This window comes from Patella vulgata, chromosome 1, assembly GCF_932274485.2.
Source record: "Patella vulgata chromosome 1, xgPatVulg1.2, whole genome shotgun sequence".
In the NCBI taxonomy this organism is placed as follows: domain Eukaryota; kingdom Metazoa; phylum Mollusca; class Gastropoda; family Patellidae; genus Patella; species Patella vulgata.
The window spans coordinates 44,939,614-44,961,809 of NC_065879.2; the positions used below are offsets into that span (position 1 = coordinate 44,939,614).

Below are 22,196 nucleotides of genomic sequence, written 5' to 3' on the forward strand. Positions count from 1 at the left end.
TAATCATAGAAATAAAAATTACAGTATGTTGGTCTAAAAATGCTCCAATGTAAGTGTAACTCGAGAATTGAAATTCCCAAGCAGGGGTTAGTGGGTAAAAAGAATATGTTTCTGATCACTTGATACAAATATAAAACAACGACTATTGATGGGAATTGATGATAGCAGCTAACTGATCTATAAAAAAGTATACATCTTTATTTATCTTTAGATTTCTGTCCCAATCCTGGATCCATACCGAATGGTCAAATTTACAAAAAAGGCCATTTTGGAAAATTCATCTTCAAAGAATACATCGTTACAATTAAACACGGTGACAGACTGGAGTACGAATGTCAAAGGAATTACAAACTTGTTGGGCCGAGTGGCGCTGCATGCGTTAATGGAAAATGGAGTCCACCAAACAGACCACGATGTATTCCAGCACGGCATCCCATATTACCAAAACTATGGCGACCTATGGAAGAACAGTAGAGCACAAGCGGGGAACACAAAAACGCTATAGGCCTATGTAGGAAAGACTCGACGTATTGCGCGGGCTGTGATCATTTTGGATTAGACGTAATGTCGCTACGATGTTGGAAGAAACAGCAAAGAAAGTGAATTCCGATATAATCAAATTTCTGATTTAAATATGCTAAAGATTACCTAGACACATTATGTGTTCCGTTGAATAAATTTTGAACGGAATTAGGTCGCGTAACAGAACAAACAAGACATCGGATTAGTGGACAGAACTGGACAATCTCAAAACAAATTTAACCCAGAAACAGTCGCTGGATAGCTGAACTCTATTAAAACTCGTTGACCAGAGTTATAGGCCTACTCCCATCGTTTTTATGTTCCCAAAGTTTGACAGTCTAAAATAATACTGTGTGATTAAGTATAGACAAAGTGACCTCGTGGTCATGATGTTACTACACCCATCAATAGGGTTGGGCTAAACTAAAGAACATTACTTGAAAAGGACTAAACGTCCGACTTTCTCGCATAAATTACTAGTTTTAGTAAATCTAACCACGGTTTATTTAAAACAAAAACACCCCCCCCCCCAAAAAAAAAATATAATGAGCTTGAACAGCTTGAAATTATTATCGTAAAGGCACTTGATACAGTTTCTGCTACGGCTTTATTCAATTCATAATGCACACGTTTCAATAGCTATCCTCGTTCTTATAAAAATATAAGCATATCACAATATCTAGGCTCCATGTCTAGCTTTTGTACTTGTCTTGTAAATACACCTGTATGCAGAACCAGGTGTCTATTTCGTTTCGTTCATTTTTGATACTGTACTCTGCTGCTTTAAAATTGTAAAAACAAACGAAACGAATTTGCAATCTAAAACTTTTATTAATTTTTTTTATATACATAACAACGAAGCACAATGTCATGTTAGCCAATGTTTATTGCTTGTGTTGTGTTGACTTTAGACGCGTAATTTGATAGCATTGATATTTATTTTAAGAATACCCTCCACTATTTTCATTTTTGAGGGCGATATAAGTTATTATTTGTGTGTCTCTCTATTTCTATTCGTCTACATATGCTCAAGCATCCACTGTTATAAATGGTTGTGATTACTAATATTATGTAAAAGTAAAGCATCATAATTAATATCGTTCTTGTAAGAGGCATTATCACTTTCACCATTTTTAATCAATTGTTTAGAATATCATGTTCAAAATAACACACCTGGTTATCGAAAACCCAAGCACGAATGTTATCTGTGGGGGATATGTCCCATGGCAAGTTCAGAAGCTGGTATGTTTGTATTCTGGTACTTTGTCAATTGAATATTGTTTTCGATTGGACAGTCTGTGTCTTTGTTAAGCTGTTGGTTCTGCCCTGTGTCTTGTACTATCGTCCGCTGAAATCTTTGAAAACTACCATTTTGTACATGAACGACTAAATGTTAAAACCCGAGCACTATATTAGCAAATTGCTCATATAGCCCCATTTGAACATCCTTAAGTTGACTGTGTTGTCAATTCACGGCAAATGAAAGATTTACTTATTAAGTCACCAGCGAAGATTCCCAAAGCTTTGATGTCTCTCTATACATTATTTGTACGTTCGTACATTTTAGTCTGTATTGTCATAGTTTTAGGAATGTCTGAAGAAATATTAAATATCTGATCGCTAGTTTCGTTCTACCAAATATGTATACGACTATTTCCAAATTAGACCTTAAGATTTTGTTTTGTTTGTTGGTCTAAAATACTTGATCACTGAACTAGTGTTTGGTCAGTTCTATTTGAAACCTTATTGTCATTTATTAAAGCATACAATAATATTTCTGTAAAAGAGTCATAATATTATATCTAAACGCGGACCATTTAGAGACATATTTTGCATCTTATTCATTGTTAACTGAATTAGGAACTGATATTAGAATCTAGAATCGGAGTGGAATGTTTCTCCAATACTTAAATCACCCAAAATGATATTTTATTTGTAAAGTCATTAAAGATAAGCTTTACTTAGAATTATGATGAACAGTTAAAAACAAGGACAACATCTAATAGATTTTAGCTTTAAATTAATATTTTTGAGTGTTTAGCTATACATTGATATCTTTGTAAGTTTTAGCGATACATTGATAGCTTTGTAAATTAAATATTTGCATTCCAGTTAATATTGATCTAATTAACGTTATTAATACCTACTGTTATTCTTTAGAGGTTTTATAATTGGGGGTTGTGGTCAATCCTCTTAAGGCCACAGACTTTTATTATTATTGTAATGGACGCACTTCATCCCATTAAAATTTTGCCATTCAGTAAATAATCCATTTTGATACAACGTGTAAATGTCGTCGTATTCCAGCTATTTCCGTCGGGTTCGGAATAACGGTTTGCTCCTTGGTTGATCCTCATGCGTGGTGTAGAAAGTGGTTTGAGGCTATCCAATTGGCCGAACAAATTCATCCAATCATTTACAACTAATACAAAGTCTAGTTTAGCCAAACGCATTAATTTGCTTAGACGAGGCGACAAAAAGGCGCAAATAAAGTTTTAAAAAAATATGTTGTCATTGCATCAATACCTCCTCCGGGTAACATGGATACAGTAAACATATTCTGAAGACAAACAGTAAAATGTATATCTATTTGTAGATGTTTGTTTTGATATTATTATATATTTAGTGATACAAATTCTAGATGTTGTTTAAATATGTAATCATCTTTATAGTTTGTCTAATAAACATATCAATTCAATCTTATACGTCCATATTTAATTTTGTCATTGGATTGACATTCTTGACACTTTAATGGTTTTATTGAATCATCAAATGAATGACCGCTGTCGAAAATTACAAAGCCTTGTAAACGTGTCTGAGAGCAAAGTTATGGGAAATAGATTCGAATCCTATCAAACATTAGGGCATTTCCAAAATTATTTGAACAGTTATTTGGCCTGCAACAAATACCTTGTTAAACCTTGGTAGAATAGATACTCGAACCTATATATCAAATATAAGCGCATTTTCCAAAATTATTAGAACGTTTTTGGTCCTGCGATGAAAACCTTGTGAAATCCTAGTATCGAGGATTTGCTGACCATGATCATACAGACATTATATTCCAACAAAACGCAGGGAGTGTGCTACAGCTAATCAAAGTTCGATGATTTTAAATACGATTTTAGTTAGAAAAATAATGGTGGTCTGCTTCGTTGTAGATTTCTTCAGATTAGTCTCCCTTTAATATTTAGTACTATTAGAAAAATTCTTCGGATTAGTCTCCCTTATATATTTCGTACCAGTAGAAAAATTCCAGAAGGCGAATATTTAACCAACGAGAGGTTAATAAGACACACACACACACACCCTTACATGTGAGCCTGGTGATTAGTGGTAGCATACTGTTCCAGTACGAATAACCATCCTCTTCCGCATGTACTACTCCACGCCCATCACCAACTTCCTCGTCCCTTTCAGCAATTTTTGCGGTCCCAGGTAGGTTAACACAAGTCGATGTGCGAGGGCAGTTAAGTTGAGTGACCCAGGTTCAAAGATCGGTGTAAACAGAAAAGTGAAGTGAAATGAAATGGGGTTTATCGTCTAATGAAGACTGTCATACGCCATACAATTTGCTATGAGGGGAATTTTGCCCGGGAAGCGACACTATGGCCTACTCATATCGACATCAAACTGCCAAGGAATGTTTTACGTGCACGCCAATGTGTACACGGGACCTCAGTTTTTCGTCCCCTCCGAACTACTAGATAGCTGTCCTTGTCAGACCCACCGTCCTGCACCACTAACAATGGGAAACCACGTTGGAAAATCCCGATGAATTTTCTCGGCAAATACAGCAACGTCCTTACCCACTTAGCCACCGTGGCTCCCCCTGTGTAAACAAAGAAGACCCTAGAGTATTCACTAAACTTGTCCAAGACTGTCAAGGAAGGTGTGTCTTTAATGTAGCGACTAACCGCGGCCCATAACACACAGTGTCTCCCTGGTTAGTATGAATATGACCGCGGAACGCCAATGTTCGAACAAGCTTTTTTTTCTATTGCACACGTAATCATATTAAATAAAAGGAATACGTAACTGTATCTTAGTCTTGAAATAATTTAAACTCCATGTTTCCTTTTCATCTATTTGCATATTTGTTTTACAAACTACGAGACTTCGCCCAAAGTGAATGCGTTTAGATAAAAGTCTGGATTAACGAGGTTCGAACAAGTTTCTTTGTCCTCGTATTACACGTGTAATCAAGTTAAATAAAAAGAATACATATAGCTGTATGATAGTCTCGAAATAATTTAGTTTAAGTGTTAGCAAGTGTTAAACCATATATTTCCTTTCATTTATTCTATTGGGCATTAACCAGACTATTGTTGTTGATTATTGCTAGTTCTGAACTTGGGGTCAATATCCATTATGATATTTACCACAATATATTATCAATCCATGGATTTATTATTAAATAGTACATCTACTGGATAGAATCGCCATGTTAATTGTCTATGAAGTCAGTGAAGCGAGATCAATAATGGTTAGGCACAAGCAGTACACATCTATTATATATATATATATATATTTATTATAACATAGTCAAGGACATGACCTCTAAAGTGAGATATGTTGAGTTTTCAAAATAACCCTCCAAAACAACGGCTCAGAAAGTAAATAAATAATATAAATAAACGAAAGAAACTACAAACACTATGATAAAGAATAAAATTGCAATAATCATACTACTCCCACCCAAAATCAGAAGAAAGAAATTCCTAGGTTTATCGTGTGACACTACAGGTAGAAGGGTACGTCGTGACAGTCCTTCGTCACGGCACTAAAAAAATATAGATGTGACACTATGGCACAGAGTTGACTATCTAATCAGCAACTTCCAGAAAACGGCCCGTGACACCAGGGTGGCACTTATCTAGTCAGAATTTCACGCTGTGTATATAATCACTTAACTCTGGAACACTTTGTTGGTTTATGTACCTGTGTTTATAGAACTCAGACCTAGCGGCTGAAACACTACATGTTGTGTCTGTCCCGGCGTCGAACCAGAGGCTGGGAGTACGTCCTTGGAACCCTGCATGATGTCGGTATCCCGGCCTTTAAGCCCAGGCGACTCTCTAGGAAGCATCCATGCTGTCTTCCCTAGGAACTCCAAATGATGCCTCTCCTAGGATCTCTATATGATGTCTGTTTCCCAGCCTCTCAGCCGAGGAGGCTGTAGGAACGTCCTTCTGAGAATACTAAATGATGTCGGCTGAAGCTAAACTATGGTAAAATAAAAAGCTATTGACCGATTCGGCTAGTCCCCCTGAAAATTTCAAGTCTCTACGATTACGGGGACTGGTAGAGGTCCGTTACTCAAATAGAACCCCCTTTCTTATATAGAAAGTATAGATGCGTCAGCTTTTAGGGCAGGGCAATTACCATTTTTGGGTAAGAGTTTCGTATGGGCAACGTTTTACGTTAACATTATTCTATTTAATTGTATTAGTCTATGCACCAGAAGCCTTTACGATAGTAACCGCTTTCCAGAATGGGTACTGGCATAACTGTCAGTGAGTTAAGTCTAAGAAAGTTGAATCTTGCAAAATACCTACTTAGCCCATTTCTCGGTGTCACCCATTAATTCCTCTTCAATATATTAAACACCTTACATAGAACTAAAATAACCCCTATAGTATTACAATCGTCCCTTTCATCGAAATTTTTTAAATTTCTGAAACATTGAAAAAGAATATCTGAAAGTGTATGGTTGGTCAATAAAAGCATAGACCCGTAATTGTTGTCTTGCTATCATTATGATTTTTTTTTATAAGTAAAACTTAAACATACATCATGCATGAGCTAAATATGCCTATTGCAGGTCTTTCTTTAGGCCTGAAATGTTATCTAAATTATTAATTAGACATTAATTAACTTATCAGACCATAATCAACTCTCGATGTTAACGCTAGCCTGCGAGGTTTACTGGATTAGAATCCCATTTGATGCCTCACTTTCATTCTTGACTTAATCATGAAAAGGATAATCGTGACTATGTTTTTTATCGTACCGACTTTAGTAATGATGATCGAGGCTAGGTCGAAAATTCAATTGCTAAAATCAGCTCTTTATCTAATCTCCCTTAATATATCTTTAATAATATAATTTGGACTTATTGCATTTAATGATACATTTATTCAAGAGCTAAATTTGCCTATTGCAGGTCTTTCTTTAGGCCTTAAATATTATATAAATTATTAATTAGACGTTTATTGACATGACAAGATCATGATCAACTCTCGATGCCTTCGGACACTCGAGATTTTAACTAGATTAGAACGGTTCGGCCATTTACTATCAGTTAACAAATAAAGCTTAAACTGGTTAGACCTTTTGGATTTGGGCAAAGTAATTCTTTTCGATTTCATTGGATGTGTTATAGTACATATTTTGATTTACATGTAATTACATATCTAAATTAACTAACTGCTTTAAAGTGGATAAGTTAATCTTTATTCCGAACCCTGATCGTTCTATTCACCTTTTCTGAACATCTATCTTAAAATAATTTAATATTACTTAACATGCATCTTAGTCATTGATTTAGTATGTACCTACATTTGAGTTAGGTCTCAGTAATGTAAATATGTTAATTTATATCACATTTTGTATTATATGTTTAACCCTTATCATGTATATGTTCAAACATTTCTAGTTAATTATTATTAAGATATTAAATTGGCGATAGCGACTGGGTATAAATATAAAAGACGAAATACGGACAATTATGTTCATTCGTTAATAAACCCAGTTCGACGTCAAATAATTAGTACTTATGTTTCTTATAGGTGAGTTAGTTTATAATTGTGTCGCCTTATAATTCATTTCGTACATATTATGCTTATTTTATGTATAAAATTATGATGCGAAATAGTTTACTACACTTATTCGCATAGTATGATAATACTTTATAATCGCTTATTGATTAGTGTATGTTTCTTTTATGCATAATATGATAATGTGAAATAGCTTAGAATTACACTTGGTCACATAATATATGCTAAAATTGTATATTCAATTATTCATTAATATATAATTTGTAATTGATGTTTTAATTATAATTTCAATATATCTTTATTAAGTGTGTTATCATTTTCATTCGTTAATAAACCCAGTTCGACGTCAAATAATTAGTACTTATGTTCCTTATAGATTTAAGTTCCTTGAATAATAAATATTGTGAGAGCGCTGTGCTTAGGCGTATTAGAGCTACGCACCCCCAGCATAAGAAGTCCTAAAATACGTAAAGCTAGAACAAACAAAAACAGCACGCTCGCAGATGCAATAAAATGTGTTATCTATGTAAACTCTTTAAGCGAGAAATGGTATCTGATGTTCGAGAAAGAGTGAGTGCACGACAACGTATTGATTTGATTTATGGGTTAATGATTCATCTTTGTTGATATATATAACTCATTTTGTGTTCCACTATAATTAGTAAAAAACATTTAATCGTATTGGGTCTGCCACACCATTAAACAAAATTGCAGGTAGATCAACCCGGGTTAATACTTTATTTTAAAAACATGTCGTGTTACCTCCTCGGACCCCCCCCCCCTCTGCAAAACCTGATATTTCAAATGCTACCTTGATCGGTGTTAAGGGTCCTGAGATCTGAACCATTCAGTTTTCGAGATTTTGCTCAAAATGGTCGTAGCCTCGAATATTCAAATGACCATAGCCTAGTAACCCATGGATCACAATTGCTAATAATGGGTATTGTTGGAAACGCAATTCCACAAAGTGTGACGACCTTGCGATCACCTTCCACTAATGACCCTTCATGTTTTCTATACAATATCAAAAATCATAAATAAATGTCTCTTCACCTTAAGATGGATTATATTGATGGCTGAGATAAGGATATGTGGTAGCCTGCTGTCGACATTCTTTAAAAACAGTTAACCATGGTTCAAACATATTTTTTTTTAGCGTACTGGTGTCGTACATTGTCAATGTACTAGTTTTTAGTGAGGCGGCGAATTAAGCCATCGCCTGTTTGCTCCATGCGCAAATACATACGCCCACGCATTGACCAAGCAGGCGATGGTACAGTCAGGCGTTCCTAGTCAAAAGTGTTGTCATAGTTATACAATGACGTCGTTTGGTGTAACTTTACCTTTACCTGCAATTTCCCAAATAGTATGCCATTTGTTAATACCATACCTCAAAAGACAATTTTTAAGACTTTTTGGTTTCATACAAACTAAGCATTACGTTATTCTTATAAACGATAATGATTACTTTATTCTCACAATCATTAATGATTTTATAATGTCAAAAACATACCACTTTACAATGAAGAATTCAAAATATGTTAATGTTCCAGTGCAATCGATAAAAAGTCCCGCAGTATTAGATAACGATATGGTTGCGAATTGCGATATACTGTTCTGCCAATAGCATACACCTGACACGTATCTGGCGGAATAGGGCGAATGGTATTCCCGTGATACCATTGTTACCATTTGGCGTCGTGCATCTTTATTATCCTAGTCATCACCGTTGCCGGGAAAGCCGGGGATTAGGACGTATACTGCCCACGGAGCAAGAAGGGGTTTCGAGTGTCTACAGATCCATCGCATCATAATGCAGAGTGAATCGGTTTCGTACATTTATAGTATGTCCTACATACGAACGTTGTGGCTGACGTGTACTCACAATTAAATAGACGAATCCAGTTTCTGTATCGGAATGGGCATCTGGTTCAGCAAGTTGCATTGCACAGCTTGACTATGAGTGGCCCATGCAGAATGTTGATGCAACATTTCCAACATTGCAGTTAGTGTGTCGTTGTAGTAGCTACCGACAAACAGTAAATTCCGCAAAGTTTGCACTCGGCTAATCAGGACTAATGGAAATTGCAGCGATTTAATTTCATTGGCTGGTAATTCGGTCAGCAGTTACTTGCTAGTTGTCATCGCTAAATGCGTGACAAAATGGAATTTTAAATTATGAACATAATTTGGATACCTGTTAGCAGGCTTTTTCGCGCGTGGGACCTCGTTTCGGCAACTTGGATATTTTACTGAATTTTTAAAAACATTTTTATCCACAATACTGATGAATGGAACAAAAAGTTATAAAAATCTGGCCCAGTTTCTGGCCTATAAATAAGATAACTAAAACAAACTTCGATGTTCACTTCAACAAATACAATCAAATTTTAATGTACTATGCTAAGGGCCCGTAGGGGTGGCTCCAGGAATGGGGTCGATCGTGTAAAACGCCGATTAACGTCATCAGTGCGCAGCGGAACAACCCGAATTCTATTACGGAAATCGTGGACAGAAATGTGCATGCCATACCCGATTGATCCGCGTTATTCCACTTTTCTAGTCAAAGGTTGAACTTTTCTTTACTGTCCCCAATACGCAGCCGTTTTAAGGGGTGAAAAAATAATTCCCTATCTTATTGGCTGTCGCTGAAAGTAGTGCCCAAAATTCGAAATGGTAGCTGCGCGACAATGGCTCATGTGGGACCAGGCGCCCAGTCTTCCTTTTCTGTCAGTCTGGTTATATTTTATTAAACATACATTATGCAAAAGATAAAACTGCCTATTGCAAGTCTTTCTTTAGGGTTGAAAAATGTTATATCATAAACTATTAATTAAACATTTATTAACATGACAAGACCATAATCAACTCTCGATGCCATCTTATGTGTCCGATTTTCATTGGATTTCAATCCGATCTGCTGATCAACGCTCATTGATGATTAAACGAAAAATGGATAATCGAGACTTTGTTAATTATCTCGACAGCAATAATAATGACAATCGAGGCTACAGTGATTTTAAAATAAGGTTTTCTCGGCTTAGAGTGAAACAATTTGAATTTTCAGCACATTCCTTTTACATTATCTAGTTTTTAACTATTAGAGTGAGAACTGTCAGTCATCTGCTACCTAATCATCCACGATCTATTGTTAAGTTTTGAGCATCAACTTCATGTCAGAAGGTGAAAGGTCGTTCAACTAATGCCGTCGATTATCATTTTACACTTCTGACTAATGCTAAACTAGAGTGAGAGAGGGAGAGAAACGGGGTTTAACGTCAACTCGACACAAAACTAGGTCATTTCGGGACTAATTTTATTGATTCAATTTTATTTCAATTATTCGCTTGCGCGTAGGGATCTTTAGCAGTGGGAGAAAACCCACAATGTTGGAAAAGCGACCCTACTCCTTGTTACGTACAACCGGGGAATCGAAACCACGCCAGTTGACTCAATCACAGACTTTATGATACAGCGCGCACGCGCTAACCATTCGGCCATCAAACCTAACAGGAGCCACGGTGGCTAGGTGGTTAAGACGCTGGCTCGCTAGCCTGGAGGTCGGGTGTTCGATCCCTGCATTGGCCGAGAAAGTTCATCCAGATTTCCCGACGTGGTTTTCCCTTGTCAGTGGTGCAGAACGGAGGGACTGACAAGGACAGCTGTCTAGTCTTTCGGATGAGACGAAAAACCGAGGTCCCGTGTATACATTAGAATGCACGTAAAAGATCCCTTGGCAGTTGGAATTCGATATAAGAGTAGGCGATAGTGCCGCTGCCCGGGCAAAATTTCCCTCATAGCACACTGTATGGCGTATGCCCGTCTTCATTAGCCCAGTATAGGAGCAGAACAGTAGGACGTTAAACCCCATTTCATTTCATTTCATTTCATTTCGAACCTAACAATACTAACCCATAAAGCACCCGAGGCGCAATTAACCACTAAATGACCTAGTTTTGATTTTGGGTGGATGAACTTTTCTCAGGGCTGGTATCTCCCACAAGTCTTTAGAAAGTTGACCTGGATTTGATGCTCCGGGGATTTAGTAATTTATATTATACGGTATGCGGCCAGAGCTCACCTTTTATGTGATATAAGCTCTTTAACCGAGACAATCTGTGTCGTATTAACGGCCCAGTTCAGCCAACCATGTATTTCTGAGGTAACACAGTCACGGCATTAAGAACCCAGTGGTTGTCGCCTCATAGATCTCATACAGATAGAAATATGTCATGCGTAAGTGTAAATTTTTAATACAATATTGATCTATGTCTATTGATCATGGGGGATAATTCTTTCTAAATACCTCGCCTGTGATATACTCGTCTTGTAATTGTTTTAGTTGTATTATTAAATGCTATACCAGTTTATCTATACGCTCCGATTCATGTTAGTTGTGCGATGAGTGGTCGTCAACAGAAAACAACAAGACCTGAAACCTATTAATAATACCAGCCTATGGTTTGAGCAACTGAGTCCAGTAATAGCAGGTAAATGTTGAAAATGTTTTACATGTACGGTATGATGTATGTGAAGATAGGGGCGAGGTTATTTTGGAACTAATATATGGTACATCTCTATTTTACTTCAAAAATTTGTTTCAATAATTTGTTGCTTGTAGTGAGTTATGATCGGGGTGGGCCGGAAGACGGCCATTCGATTGACTAAGCACGCGTTAAACTACCGGACGCCAAACAAAACTTCCTATATAAGGTCCTAAGACTGGTATTTTGAGCTTTCAGTATATAGGAAATTTAACGTTTTTAATCCTGATTCAGATACAAGCCTTTTCCGAGAACGATTTATCAATGTTAGTTAGACACGGCGGCGTCTGGACCAACAAGACATCTTTACCGATTCTTTCTCGTTTTATTTTGGTCTTTATATAACCCAGATTACCAAGGCAATATATTTTCTTTTGCAGACGCTGCTAGTCTAATTACCCCAAAATTGGGACTATTTGTATTGTTATTTTCTTGTCACCTTTTGAGGTACAATTTTTAACCAAATTTAATATAATTCTCAAGGTCACTAATTTCAACACCACCCCTTCGACGTCATTATGTCACTTACTTTTTATTGTATTTTGACAGCTGGCTATTTTTACATTTTCATCTTTGACGAATAAAACCTGTTTCGGCATATGTGAAGCTCGACAACGATCAATAAGCAGTAAGTTATTATTACCGATTAATTTCTTGTCTTACTATTACTGGTGCAAAAAAACCCAACAACATTGTAATGAAAACAAAACGAAGATGCTTTACTATCGCCCCTTTTCATGTACCATTGCGTTAGATGTGCCTGCTACAGGGTATTCTCGGTATCCGATTTGGCTCGTTTCCTTGTGCAGAAGTGAAACCGCACCAATTACCTCTTTTCATATGGAATCTCTTTTTCTTCCGATACTACGACTTGTATTTTATTGTTTTGTTTATGAAAAGGCTAGCAGTTGTGGGAACACCTTTGGGATCTGATTGATTATACGGGTATATAATGTGAGACAAACTTCCCAGCCATCTATCAGATATATACGTTTTAACTTTTCCGTGTCTTGGTAATATTGATAATGCCTTATACTACAGGGATTCGAACCCGCGACCTTCAGTGTGTCCAACGTACACGTTATCTAGTCAGCCCTAAGGGCTCCCTACAGGCCGAATAACAGCTGATGTAGTTCATATTCGGCCACAATCTTTGAGGACGCATGGAGTTTTACCATTTGAGAAGGCGCGCAAATAACCCGAGGACTCGAGAGAGTATATACACTCTAAACCCATGATGCAAAGCACGCCATTGCGACCCCCACCCTTCACGTAGTCCCTGTAATAGGGTTTACACAATGTTAGTCGGTTGTACCAACTCACACTGAATGTACAAAAACATATAGTTATATATTAATCCTGTTACACAAGGATATTTTTATAGCCAGGTCGATGTGTTTTGAGAATATTCTTATTAAATCGGTAAAAAAAGAGCTGGGATTAGCATGTGAATAGAAACTATTTTGAATAGAAGTAGATCAAAATCTAAATAATTAGATTTTCTATACACATATCGCATATCACTTCGCATATCACAAGGTCATGTTTTCAAGTATAAAATTACCGAATTTAAAGCGGGAGACACCCCAGGCATTTCTACATAAATCAAAAATAATATGAAGAGCCCAGGGGAAGAACGATCTATACTAAGTTCCTTTTTTAACAAACCCCAGTTAATGGCGCCATCTGGTAGCAAATTGTATAAGCTTTCTGTGGAACAATCAATTTCAGGTAAAAACGACCAGAGTCACATCGAACCAAGGCCCTTCTGAAATGGCCTCCCGGACAAATACAAGTCCATCATACTCTTTATTTAACCTTAATTTGCCTGAAAAGTTGAAGTCAGTTGTACTGGTAATTATGGTTCGTGTTAAACATCATCTTGAAGTTGTAATTAACCCCACTCATTGTTCTGTTCGCGTCAAGCATTCTCGTCCAAAAGTCTGTTTTGCGTTTTATGCGAAAAGACAAAAATGTGACTTAGATCGTTCTTCCCCTGGGCTCTTCATATATTAAGGAATATTGACACCGCCCATTAAATTAGAAACAATCGCCCTAATAAATGCAACATAAAAAAACCCCACTCCCATGTCCGAACCGCCCCCGCCCCCTCCCCAAACGAAACCAAAAAGACAAACAAACTCACGATTATGGGTCTACAAAAATGTCACTAAACCTTGCCACACCAAGGTCTCCAACGGTATTGTGAGCTCTTTGTTTTCCCGAAAAACTCCAGTGATGAGATTAAGACAATTTTGCAGAAACAGCTTCTACATTGATAAGCAAATGCTCATGCAACCTACCAACCAGAAATAATTTATTATCAATATATTTGATTGGCAGTCAAATCTAGGTATAATATCTAATCTGTTTGTGCTGTCGTCACAGGCCCAGAACTCGCGCTGTTCTAAAATAGGTCTTTACATTTTAATGGAGTGACTACCCGACTAACGAAACGAAAATAATAAATTGAGTGAATGAACACTTTAAGTACCACTTCTAAGCGTTTTTATCCTTTTACATATTATTTTGCCTTTTCCAGATGTCGGACATAAAGCCCTGGGCATGGGTTATCTTAGCAGCATCTTTCGGCAGTATGTTTTTCAACTCTTCATTTTTCGCTGCTGGGGTTATCCACATTGCATTAATAGAAAGATACCCAAATGTTGATGTTGGTACCATTGCATGGCTGGGATCGCTGTTCTCTTGTATGTTTGCACTAACAGGTATGTATTGATAAACTAGGCAAAATTCAAAATGTGATAAGAAAACATATTTTATTCCTTGTAAGTTTTAAAAACAGCATTTAATAAATTTGAAACTTTTATATCCAAATACTCACAACCAGCAAAATCGGAGGGATAACTCCATAATTTGCGATGGTAAAATTCTGAATTTCCAGTGCGTTTCCACTATATGACTCAAATGAAGAGCCCTACATTGTCCACGTGCATGGTGCAATGGCTATTTTATTTTTTCACTGCATTTATTGTATCCATAATTAAATAGTGAAATATTAACTGCAGCTTTCCAAGATGTGAATATTTTTTTGATGATATAAGCGTTCACAGATGAAGATACCACACAGACAAAGTTTAATAGACATTATAGAAACAACACATTTTTCATATGAAAAAAAGCCGAAACACCCCGGTGACTCAAACATTCCAGCTTTTCCAGATTGAACGCTTATCACCTGATGAACGTTAGGTTCCTATCTATGATTACGAGAATTCATTAGACTTGGTCCTGTCATTGTAAATACATTATGGTGTCTATTGTCTATTTCCTAACATTTCTAGCTTAAAAGAATGCTGATTCGAACTGTGATAAGTGCCGAAATCTCACTGGTGGAATTTATCTGCAGAAAACCAAGTCGATACCGATTTGTAGGATCTGGGAAATAGGGACAAAGGTTTAGGGTTGGCGATTTTACCCCAATAAAACATGGTCGGTCGGGTAACCCTAAACACAGGTACACAGACAGTCCTCCAAATTTTTCATTTTAACCCTGTCCTACATTTCTTTTTTAGTTTTAATTGAGTTAATTGGCCCTGTTCTCTAAGCTCAAACCAGTGACCGAGTACAACAGACTTAGCCTTGATTTTAACGGCATTAGTAAACATGGTAAAAAAAAATGCCCGACAATATGACATTTTCATTTCATAAAAAGGACAATACTTTCCTGAATTGGTCAAACTCCTTGGACCTGTATTTCAAACTAGAATTTATTCAACAAATATAACCGTATTTTAAGATGACTGTCGTAATTGTAAGCATAGCGTTTTGTCAGGCGCCCGAATACAATCTTTAAACACTTTGACCCATAAAGCGCATTCAAAGTTTCGAAAAGGTTCCACCGTTGGAATAGACCAACAATCCCAGCAAGAAAATCCAAATAAGAAGAATTGTGAACGGACAGACACACACAGAGATGGGTTGACATACATGTATGACTGACGGCAATATACTAGTATAAAAAGGCAATCTCTACCATCGTTACTCCCCTGTAAAAGGCATTGTGTCTTTAAGGAAACGGAACCGACGAGGCCTCCTAGTCGATTTCACGTCTCCTACCCATGCTAGTCTGGTATGGAAACACATGTCTTCGATATCAAAGCCGCTTGAGATTATAAAAAAAGGATGCTATTTTATTGTTTACAGGATTTACGCCATTAAACAAATATACAGGCGTGTATATGTTATTTCTGACATACCAATATTAGAACTAAATCTTTAATCGAATAGAGCTTTTACACCATCACTAAACAAATAACACACCAAATCAACGTTCATTTAAATCATTAATTTGTTTACGTTTGGCTCCCTATTTATGCACGACCTACAGTAGTTTATAATGAGTTAATACATGAAACTGTTTTTACTTTATTGTTTCAGTGTTTGTAGGGAGTATAGTTATAAATTTGTTTAATGCAAGAACTTGTGTTATGTTAAGTGGTCTTCTAACTCTAGTAGGGTTTACATTGAGCAGTTTTGTCAACGATATCAAGCTGCTATTCGTCACATACAGTTTAATAGCAGGTAAGTCTAACCGGAAGTAGCCTTCCCGCATACAAACTCAATCTGTTTCACAGAGTATTACGAAAATCGTCTAATATCTCTGTAAATGATGACTGCCCTCAACACATGACGTCATATCAGGCTGCGTCAATCATTGGCTCAATGGCGCGGCATTGTTTACATAAGACGTTACTGATTCGGGCAGAATCGCGCTTTTACTCATTTTAATACTCATTTACACTAAAATAGGAAATAATTTTTACCTGCAAATACTTCAAACGTCTTTATTAGTTTTTCTAATACACAAAAAAAAAAAAAAAAAAATGTTTTAGAATTTAATTTGTCGGATGAAAAAAGTTAATATTTGTGGCTCATTAAGTCGCATCAATGTCATCCTTATCAGTGAATACCTTCGTGGGAATATATCTTTAACCAGACAGGTAATAAAAAATATATTTACCCACATTCATCAACCAATTGAAGTGTTTCGAGAGAGAGAGATAAATGGGGTTTAACGTCCACTTGACACAAACTAGGTCATTTCGGGACTAATATATGGTTTAATTTTATTTCAATAATTCGCTTGCGTGTATGGGTCTTTAGCAGTGGGAGGAAACCGGAGGACAACCTACTCCTTGTCACGTACAACCGGTGATTCGAAACCATGCCAGTTGACTCAATGACAGGCCGTATGATACAGCGCGCGCGTGCTAACCATTCGGCCATCCAACCCCCCCATTGAAGTGTTTCGTTTCAGAAAAGTAAAATCTTCAGTAAATCTAAGTCCTGTTTCTTGTGTGTCTAATTGTAGTTCCTTATCTACATGAAAGGACTGCCTACAGTGTAGTTACTAAATAAATAGATCGTCCGTGTAGAAAACGTCATTTCGGGACTAACATATGGTTTAATTTTATTTTAATATTTCGCTTGCGGGTAATGGTCTTTAGCTGTGGGAGGAGACCGGAGGACCCGCGAGGTTGGACAGGCATCCCTACGCCACTTGACTCTATGACAGACCTTGTGATTTGAAAATACTCAAAGCAGAGCGTAAACTTAAACGTTCGGATGGGACGAAAACCAGGGTCATGGCGTGCACGTAAAAGAAACCTTGACAGTTGAAATTTGATAGAGAGTGGATGGAAACTCCCCATAGCAGACTGCGTGTCAAATGACTGACTTGATTATCCCGGTTGGTGTAGAAAAAGGACGTTAAACCCCATTTCATTTAAAAATTACCATTTTTCTCCATCATTTTTTTAAATTTAATTTCAGGCAGCGGCCAAGCTATGTCATTCGCAGGTTCAATGGTAACGCTAGCGTATTATTTTAAAGAAAATACCAGTATAGCTACGGGGATAGCCACCAGTGGCTGTGGATTATGTACATTCGTGTTTCCGCCTATGACTCAGTATTTCATTGACACGTATGGTCTCTCCGGAGCTTTTCTATTTCTTGGTGGACTCGGGTTTCAGTCAGCTGTCTGTGGGGCTTTAATGAAACCGACTGAATATGAAACTCGCCCCAACAAACTGTTGAAATGTTTAATTGCGTGCAGAAGAAAACAAACAAAGAAAAGCCTTATAGAAAAAGAACGACGAAAGAAAAATCTCATAGAAACAAATGACGAAAAATCGTCTCGTTTTTTTAATGAAAAGTTCATACTTTTTACTTCCGCGCCGGTTTGGTTGCTTTTCATAAGTTCTGCTGCCTTCCACATGGCATTATCAACAGTGTATTTATTCCTTCCAGATTATTTTAAACATCTTGGATCATCACCTCAAGAATCAGCCTTTATTCTTTCAATAGCAGGAATCACTGGAATATTCTCCAGAATCTTGCTTGGATTCTTGTCTGCAAGCGTGGACACCTCTCTTGTGTACGGTAGCACGTTTGGGATAATGGGTTTAATAACGTTCTTTGTGAATTTTATGAGTTCTTTAGGAAGTAAGGTCACTTATACTGCATTACTTGGATTTTACACGGGGGCTTGTTGGACTTTACAATATACTTTACTTGTGGACATTCTAGGGGTAAAGCATGCCTCGACTGGTTATGGTATTATGATGTTCTTTAGTGGTATGGGGTATCTATTGGGACCACCGTTTGCAGGTATGTATATGGAATGGGGTATTAGGTGTGATTATTTGATATCCGAGGAGAATTATTATTATATTATGTTTCATACTGTTGTATGTTTGTGTAATGGTTAATGGATGTTATGGTGTAATGTTTGGTGGGTGTTAATGTGTGATGTTTTGTGTGATGTTATTGGACGCTGTAGAACCGTATACAGCTAAAGTTCGCTTTAGAGTTGGGTGTCTGATGCACGTTATTGTGGAATGCTTGGTGAACGTTAACGTTTTTCTTTTATGCGATATTCGAGGGGAGTTCATGTGTCTACGTTATCTTAACTTGGAAGTAACCAATCGCCATTACACTTCGGGGGTTGCATGGCCTAATGGTTAGCGCGTGCACGCTGTATCACAAGATCTGTCAGAGTCAACTAGCGTGGTTGTACGTGAGTACTGTCGCCAGTCCAACCTCGTTGGTTTTCTCCAGGTCCTCTGATTACTTCCCACGGCTAAAGTCCCCTACGTGCAAGCAAAGTACTGGAATAAAATTGAACCATATGTTGTTAGTCCCGAAATGACCTAGTTTGTGTCGAGTGGACGTCACTCCCACCCCTCTCTCTCTCCCTCTCTCCCTCTCTCCCTTACACTTCAAAGACAACAAAGAATTAATGATGTTTTAATTAGATTATGACCATTCTTCACTGAGTTTTAAGTGACTATACTAGAGGGAAGAAAATCATCTATGTTCGGCAATACTAGTTGTATGTTATATATATAAACAGTTCTGACTGCTTGTCAGTATAGCCTATAACTTTGGGTTTATTTCTTGCAGAAATGGTGGCAGTCTGGTTCCATGATTACTATTTTGCATTCGTTTTTGCTGGTAAGCAATTGATCTCTTCAATAATCCGCATAGGTTTGGTTCTCTACTGATGTTGTGCTGAATATATCCTACATACTGAGCAAAATACACTTTGCTCTGGGTTAGGCCGAGCAGATAATACGTCAAATAATAGTTAACCTGCAAGTTAAAAACCTTTTATTCAAAATTCGCAAACATTCTTAGTAAAGATAAGGGAAACGCATTCGTGCCCACTTACAACCAAGAACAACACCCCCTACCCCCTGCTGATTTCCCTGGCTACATGCATAATCCTCATTTTTAATAATCTTGAGTACTGACATCGATACAGACTAATATGGTATATATCATTATTCACATTGATTTAAAATCAATGTCAACAGTGATAATGGGAAATTTGTTTTTTTTCCAGGTGTTTGTTTTATGGTAGCCGCCAGCACCGGATTAATGATAAGAACAAAAAACAATAAAATACTTCTATTATCCGATACCGAAATAAACGACGATGAAAAGGACAAATGTCTGTTGGCACCCGAGAAACATATAATCAGTGATGAAAAGTGGGTTTTAAAACAGTTGATTACGTCAGTATAGATAAACAAACTGTGATATATGAAAGAGCAAAAAACAATATTTGTTATCAATATTCAAAGATGACGAATGTGAAAAAGAAACAGATAAAAACAAGACCTGTGATATTTTGTTAAGAAAATATATGTTATGTTTATACTATTTGTAATATTTTAAAAAGCAATCGCATTTTAGGTAAAATGAAATGAAATGGGGTTTAACGTCCTGCTGTTCTGTTCCGACTGGGCTAAGCATTTTAGATAATCTAGACATCTGGCTCTATAAACGCGGATTCTGGAACATTTATCTTTAAATCGGAACTCTTACTAATGGAGCACGACTGGTGCAGTGTGTTGTGCGCGAGGGGACATGCATGTGCCACATGCTGCAGTAGAATGCTTACGCGCGTACATTTGAAAGTGCTTAGAAATTATATCTCAGTGGCTTCATTGTAGATTTATGATCTAACATGACTCTGGGACGTTAAGGTCGGCCATATTTACTGACAAGAATTTTATTCGAACGGTGGTCCCCAACATGATTCCATTTGAGGGGACTTATACAGCGCCGGATTAACCATGGCGGGGGCCTTGGGAGCTTGAGCATGTGGGGGCTCCCAACCTAACACAAATGACCATAACTTAGGAAGTATTATTCCACGCATATGAATCTAATTTGAAGCCGACCAGTGATAATTACAGGGAGTCCTTGATACGTTGAGTCATATCCGCGAAGGCCATAACGTTACGCGGTATCAAAGTGGTTTTCAACATTATAACCATAATCATAATGCTTAACAGTGTCAAACATATACCGTGGGCCAGATATGCTACAAATCAACTCTAGCATGTTCCACACAGCCCAATATTACCCGGCGGCACTGGGATAGCCCCCCCCCCCCACACACACAACCCCGCCCCGCACAATCTTGTTCCTCATGCAACATCATAGGTCGACCGGAGTCGATTTTTGACGAATGTCGAACACTGTAAGAACCAGAGGATAATATGAGATTCAATCAAGAAGTCAGTCTATTTCAGTACCGGCGGGTGACACGCCTAAGCAAGCAATTAAGTTACGCTTCATGTATGATACATGATAAAACAACCCCACCCCCACTCCCCAACGCTCGCATAAAAGGATCATAACGTTTATTATCCCCACAAAAATCCTCATCCTAGTCTGATCCAAATTTAAATGCGTTTTGTTTGAACCAAAACGCGTAATTTATTGTAAGTAATGTATAGTCTAAACTGAAAGTAAAATTGTGACCTCTAGAGGGTCCACAGGCCAAAAACGCGATCTATGGGATATAGACACACGCTTTCAGTTTCATCAAAATCGGATAAAAAATTGTGACCCCTAGAGGGTCAAAAATCTTGGTATTACGTGGTATTGAGTACGTGGAGCGGCCATTTTGTCGGGCAGTTTCGGTCCGATCTTCACGAAATTTAAACATATCACCGTTGCACACTAATGACGGTTAAGTTCGAATATCCTGCATGTTTAACCCCATTTAATTTCATTTAATTTCCACCCCTGTGGCTAAACATATCAAGGGAGAAATTTCGGACTATTGACTGTAACGTGTAATAGTAATGGTTTAAAAAAGACCACCGACGTAAATATTACTTATATTTACACCAGAAACAATATGATGTTACAAGACTTGAACACATAATAATCCAATTCCGTTACAGCCTTTCGGGGATGCCGATATAGTAGGGAGATCTCTGGTTTGTCAGCATTAACTAAGTATTGTTGTGTACATGTATATATTGTCCTGTCATATTTTCATTTTTTATCGTAGCTTGATAATGACTAGAGAAGTCTTGTCGAAACGTCGCTCAGTAATAAGCAGTAATTGCATTCCATAGAATTGTGACCTGTATACTCTAGTTCAATTACTAAATGCCATTGAAACAGTATAATTAAACAGAAAAGTAGATTTGATCTTAGTCTCTCCAAACAGAAATACAGCTTGCCCTATCAATAATATGGGCCTGTTGTTCAAAACTAAGTAATTTTAAGTTTAACGATCGGTTAAACTCCATTAAATTTCTGTTGATGGAAAGTCAGTTTCATTATCCGTTAGTTAACGGACTGATTGGAGCCCGGACGGGATCTTGTTCCTCATGCAAAATCATGGGTTACCACGCCCCTGGTTATATCACGATGACGGCTGGGTTTTAATTTCGTGAAAATCGGACAAAATGGCCGCTCCAAGTATGCAAATAGTATAAAAGTATGTAATACCAAAGTTCTGGACCCTCCCGATTTTGATGAAACTTAATATATATGTTTATATCCCAAAGATCTCGGTTCC

The 22,196-nt window shown here is 37.3% G+C and overlaps 2 protein-coding genes across 4 annotated transcripts in view; both read left to right on the forward strand.

The window, feature by feature from the left end:
- The window catches only part of LOC126821871 (protein lev-9), a 40,632-nt gene extending 37,412 nt beyond the window's left edge, over positions 1–3,220 (forward strand). For both annotated transcript variants that reach the window (XM_050550455.2, XM_050550445.2), the window contains one exon: positions 212–3,220. In XM_050550455.2, the coding sequence (XP_050406412.1) occupies positions 212–474 (263 nt within the window). In that variant the 3' untranslated portion in view covers positions 475–3,220. The remainder of the gene's footprint in view (positions 1–211) is intronic.
- An 8,072-nt stretch (positions 3,221–11,292) lies between these two features.
- Positions 11,293–20,029, forward strand: LOC126821328 (monocarboxylate transporter 12). Of its 2 annotated transcripts, none has more exons than XM_050549754.2 (7): positions 11,293–11,537; positions 12,395–12,473; positions 14,388–14,571; positions 16,244–16,387; positions 17,639–18,475; positions 19,271–19,321; positions 19,713–20,029. In XM_050549754.2, exons 3-7 carry the CDS (start codon positions 14,388–14,390, stop codon positions 19,892–19,894), a joined length of 1,398 nt encoding a protein of 465 aa, XP_050405711.1. In that variant the 5' UTR covers positions 11,293–11,537; positions 12,395–12,473; the 3' UTR covers positions 19,895–20,029. The 2 variants fall into 2 exon arrangements, with proteins under 2 accessions (XP_050405711.1, XP_050405703.1); XM_050549746.1 differs by lacking the exon at positions 11,293–11,537 and adding an exon at positions 11,553–11,791.
- The last annotated feature ends 2,167 nt before the right edge of the window (positions 20,030–22,196 follow it).

Excerpts from the sequence above, each read along its gene's own strand:
- LOC126821328 (XM_050549754.2), top strand. The coding sequence starts at position 14,388 with ATGTCGGACATAAAGCCCTGGGCATGGGTTATCTTAGCAGCATCTTTC. Across the intron at positions 16,388-17,638 it reads CACATACAGTTTAATAGCAG|GCAGCGGCCAAGCTATGTCA; the intron begins GTAAGTCTAACC and ends ATTTAATTTCAG. Across the intron at positions 19,322-19,712 it reads TTTTGCATTCGTTTTTGCTG|GTGTTTGTTTTATGGTAGCC; the intron begins GTAAGCAATTGA and ends TTTTTTTTCCAG.